Below are 5,159 nucleotides of genomic sequence, written 5' to 3' on the forward strand. Positions count from 1 at the left end.
GGATCTCTGTGAGTTCGAGGCCAGCCTGGTCTACAAGAGCTAGTTCCAGGACAGGCTCTAAAGCTACAGAGAGAAAAAAAGACCAGGACATTTGTAGCCACAAGCTGCTATATTAAAAAAAAAAAAAAATTCAGAGAGGGACTGGAGAGATGGCTCAGCGGTTAAGAACACTGCCTGCGGTTCCAGAGGTCCTGAGTTTAATTCCCAGCAACCACATGGTGGCTCACAACCATCTGTAGTAAGATCTGGTGCCCTCTTCTGACCTGCAGAACACTGTATACATAATGAATAAATAAATCTTTAAAAAAAAATTCAGAGAGAAGGCTAGGGAGATGCTCCATGCTTAAGAGCACTGGTTACTCTTCCAGAGGACCCAGGTTTGATTCCTTGATCTGGCAGCTCAGGACGGTCTGTAACTCTATTTCCAGGGGATTCAGCACTCTCTTCTGGCTTCCAAAGGCACCAGGCACACACAGGGCTCACATATACTCATGAGACAAATACCCATACAAATATACTAATAAGAGCAGCCTAGCAGTGGTTGTGCACACTTTCAATTCCAGCACTCAGGAGGCAGAGGCAGGCAGATCTTTGTGAGTTCAAGGCCAGACTGGTCTACAAAGTGAATTCCAGGACAACCAGGACTGTTACACAGAGAAACTTTATCTCAAAAAATCAACACCCCCCCAAAAAAAACAGAGTGAGCTCAAATAAATAATGTTTTTTTCAAACCTTAAGGAGCATCATTACAGGAACAAGTAGTGAAACCCAAAAGTAGTGGACAGAAATAAACACAGGGCACACCTATATCTATTATGAAATAGATATAAACAAATACAAGGAATCAATAAAATAAAACTTTGAGTTCTTAAAAATTTAAATAGTATTGATAAACCCTTAGTCAAACTAGTTACAAGAAAGAATGAGAAGGCCCTAATCAACAATATTCAAAATTGGGCAGTCATGGTGGCACATGCCATTAATACTTGCACTTTGGGAGCAGAAGTAAATGAATCTGCAGGTTCAAGGCCAACATGGTCTATGTAGTGAGTTTCAGCAAGGCTGCACTGTAAGACGTGGTGTCTTAGGGTTTTATTGCTATGAACAGACACCATGACCACGACAACTCTTATAAAGGAAGACATTTCATTGGGGCTGGCTTACAGTTTCAAAGGTTCCATCTGCTATCATCGCGGCAGGAAACATGAAAGCATACAGGCAGACATGTAATTGCCTCGACGGGTCACCAGTCTAGGGTTGGTAACCGTCTGGCAGGTCAGTTATTCCAGGGTCCCGGAGAGGCGCTATCTGGAAGATATGAGCTAGAAAAGAGGAATGAGGCCAAGCTGGGGTTCCTGTCGAAGCCTCTGTTTATTAGAGAAGGGGTACAACTTATATAGGGTATGGAGTTGGGGGGTGGGCACAGGGGTCTGAGCTCTTGCCACGTGGTTCATGTTGGTCACGTGGTCCGTGTTGGTCACGTAGGCAGGAGGTTATCTTCGGTCAGGTCACTGTAGGCCAAGAAGTCACGAGTTGCCACACCTAGGGAACTAAATAGTTTGGAATGTGGGGTGGGTTCTGCAAACCGATATCTCTCCAGATAGCTCTCCATCAGCAAATTTGGGTGTGGGGTAGGCTCTGTCAATAGAACGATTCCTAACATAATTAGGGGTGTGAGGTTCTCTGCAGACTCCCCTAGGGTGATGGTTTCTGCAATGATTTTAGGAGAAAAATGGCTCCTAACACAGACATAGTGCTGGAGAGGGGCCTGAAAGTCCTACATCTTGATCCACGGGCAGTAGAGGAAGAAGAACTGTGTACTGGGTATACCTTGAGCATATATGAGACCTCAGAGCCAGTCCCCACAGTGACAGACTTCCTTCCAACAAGGTCATACCTCCTAATAGTGCTACTCTTTATAGGCCAAGCATTCAAACACAAGAGCCTATGGGGACCATACATATTCAATCTGTCATATACTGTCAGTCTCAGAAAAATAATAGAGATGAGAAGAGAAACATTACAACAAATATGAAATTCAGAAAATGACAAGCATATTTTTTTCTTTTCTTTTTTTACACTTTTAGGGTTTCTAAGTGTAGCAGTCCTGGCAGTTCTGGCTGTCCTGGAACGGACTTTGTAGAACTTTGTAGACCAAGGCTGACCCCGAACTCACAGAGACCTGCCTGTCTCTGCCTCCCTAGTACTGGGATTAAAGGCGATTAAAGGCGTGTGCCACCACTGCCCAGCAGCTAGTGTGCTGTTTGCTGTTGGTATAAACTCCTGGCCAAAAGCAGCTCTGGAGGAAAGGGATTTACACTTTGACATCACCCATCACTGAGGTAAGTCAGGACAGAATCTCAGGCAGGATCCTGAAGGCAGGAACTGAAGCAGAGGCGGTGGATGAACGCTGCTTACGGGCTTGCTCCCTACCTTGCTCAACAACCTGCCTTCCTTATATGCCCAGGGTAACCTGCTGTGGGGGTCCCAGAAAACACATGGGAAGCAAAACCATGGAGAGAAAGAATGAAACTTAGTTCAGAATGGTTTAGTTAGCCAGGCTGTTCCAAAATCCTGGGGGCTGACCCTGAGTGGGTTGTTGTTGTTGCTGTTGTTTGTTTGTTTTATTTTGTTTTTCAAAGACAGGGTTTTGTGTAGCCTTGGCTGTCCTGCAGCTCACTCAGTAGACCAGGCTGGTCTCAGGCTCAGAGGTCCTCCTGTTTCTGTCTTGAACACTGGGATTAAAGCTGTGTGACACAACTGCCGGGCTCAATTTTTCTTTCATATTTAAACACAATAAAACTTGGGGAAAAAGTTTCCTCATGACAGCTATCACAACAAAGCTTAAAGCGTGACTGCATAGACATTCCCTTGGTGGGTGGGGTGCTGGAGAGATGGCTCAGAGGTTAAAAGCACTGATTGCTCTTCCAGAGGTCCTGAGTTCAATCCCCAGAAACCACATGGTGGCTCACCTCCCGGCTCAGGTGAGGATTTGTGAGGGGAGAGGAGGGCACAATCCCAGGTGGCCAAGGGCCTGTGAGAACCAGGGCAGCCCTTGGTAACTCATGCGTCTACTGATACAGCTGATGGAGTCGCTGAAACAGCTCCAGATGGAGAGAGACCAGTATGCAGAGACCCTGAAAGGAGAGAGTGCCATGTGGCAGCAGAGGGTGTAGCAGATGGCAGAGCAGGTGAGGCCTGTCCCTGGATCTCAGCTCTTCCTGAGCAGCAGTGGAGCGCAGCTGACGGACTAAGGGCCTCGATTTTGCAGAGGTGGGACTGGGAGTGGATGGTGCCCGGGATCTCCAGCTTTTTCCCTGTGCCTTTGGGCAGGTGCACACACTGAAGGAAGAGAAGGAACACAGAGAAAGTCAGGTACAGGAGCTGGAGGCCAGCTTGGCGGAGCTCAGGAGTCAGACGGGTGAGTGGGGCGAGGGTGACCTGAGAGCAGAAGTGGGTCCAAGGCCATAAAGGTGGCTTCCGTTGCCCTGGGGAGGCAGGTGGGTACACGGGCATTGTAGCAGAGAACAAGCGGGCTCTGCCAGGAGATGGCAAGTTTGTCATCCCTCTGAGCATGTGTCCTTCTGTGCAAAGCAGGGTGGCATGCCACTGCTACCCCAGCAGGTGGCTGAGCATCACGGAACTGTACTAGAGTGGCTTGAAATGCTTGCCCGGTCTGAGACCCTGACAGAAAAGAAGCCAGGGCTTGGGGCAGGAGCCTGACTCCAACTCACAATGGAGCCTGTCTGAGAAGTCAAGTGTCTGTGCCTGCTTCCTTTCTCAGAGGAGCCACCACCCCCACAGCCTCCAGCTGGGCCCTCCGAGGTGGAAGAGCGGCTGCAAGGAGAGGTTGAGCAGCTGCAGAAGGAACTGGAGAAGCTGACGGGACAACTGAGGGCCCAGGTACAGGACAATGAGAGCCTGAGCCTCCTGAACCGGGAGCAGGAGGAGCGGCTGCTGGAGCTGGAGCGGGCCGCAGAGCGCTGGAGTGAGCAGGCGGAGGAGCGCAAGCAGATCCTGGAGAGCATGCAGAGTGACGGCACCACCATCAGCAGAGCGCTGTCACAGAACCGCGAGCTAAAGGAGCAGTTGGCTGAGCTGCAGAACGGCTTTGTCAGGCTGGTGCGGAGCTTGCAGGCCCTCCCTACTCAGGGAACACACTCACCCCTTCTGGTGATGAGCTGGGGATGGGGTGCTGTCCACCTCCCGTGAGGCCTGTGGGAATGATCCAGCAGCCTTCCCTGCTCTGGGGGAGGAGGTGCTCATACAGGTCTGGGCACCCTCGCCACACTGGGTCCTTATGACAGCTGCTTTCTGTCCAGACCAATGAGAACATGGAGATTACCAGTGCGCTGCGGTCAGAGCAGCAAGTCAAGAAAGAGCTGGCCAAGAAGTCGGGGAGCTCCATGACGGAGCTAAAGGAGACAGTAAACCCACGAAAGTGGAGGCAGAAGAATCGGGAGTTCAACATCACCCTCTGCTACAGAGTGGGCTCACCCTGAGCTAAATGAAACCCTATCTTAAAAATCACACAAAGAGGGGCTGGAGAGATGGCTCAGAGGGTAAGAGCACTGGCTGCTCTTCTAGAGGTCCCGAGTTCAATTCCCAGCAACCACATGGTGGCTCACAACCATCTGTAATATAATGAGACCTGGTGCCTTCCTTGCCAGCAGTACATTGTATGATTAATAAATAAATAAATCTTTAAAAAAAAATCACACAAAGAGGCTGGGCAGTTGACTCAGTGGGTAAAAGGGCTTGTTGCACAGACCTGGTGACCTGAGTTCAGACCTGAGATCTGTGTAAGTGGAAAGAGAACCAAGTCCACGAAGTATCCTTTTCTGGAAGAATGTTAGAGCAGTAAGTACCCTTAACCCATGAGTCATCTCTCCAGCCCCCACTTATTTTGCAACTAACATATTCAGCTACTCCCATTTTAAAGTGGGTCTGGATGCTGTTGCCCACACCTTCACAAGTCAGAGAGAGAGGCAAATCCAATGGCAAACTGTGTCCAGGATGCACTGGCTGCTCCAACCATAGCAAAGCTAGGGCCTGGCCTGGCCTGGCCTGGCATCAGCAGTTCTGTCCACTGGACAGTCTGGAGGGTTGAGAGTGTTCCTAGAGCACAGAGCACAAAGAGGCCATCTGGCCTCAGGCAG

At 49.7% G+C, this 5,159-nt stretch overlaps 1 protein-coding gene across 1 annotated transcript; it reads left to right on the forward strand.

The window, feature by feature from the left end:
- Positions 1–3,249: 3,249 nt before the first annotated feature.
- On the forward strand, positions 3,250–4,044 carry LOC113455939 (golgin subfamily A member 2-like; the record flags this gene model as incomplete). Its single annotated transcript, XM_026778626.1, has 2 exons — positions 3,250–3,421; positions 3,785–4,044. Coding segments are annotated over 2 exons (432 nt in total), but the record flags the coding sequence as incomplete, so codon positions are not given.
- Between the last annotated feature and the right edge of the window lie 1,115 nt (positions 4,045–5,159).

Source organism: Microtus ochrogaster, chromosome 4 (assembly GCF_000317375.1).
Source record: "Microtus ochrogaster isolate Prairie Vole_2 chromosome 4, MicOch1.0, whole genome shotgun sequence".
NCBI classification, from domain to species: Eukaryota; Metazoa; Chordata; class Mammalia; order Rodentia; family Cricetidae; genus Microtus; species Microtus ochrogaster.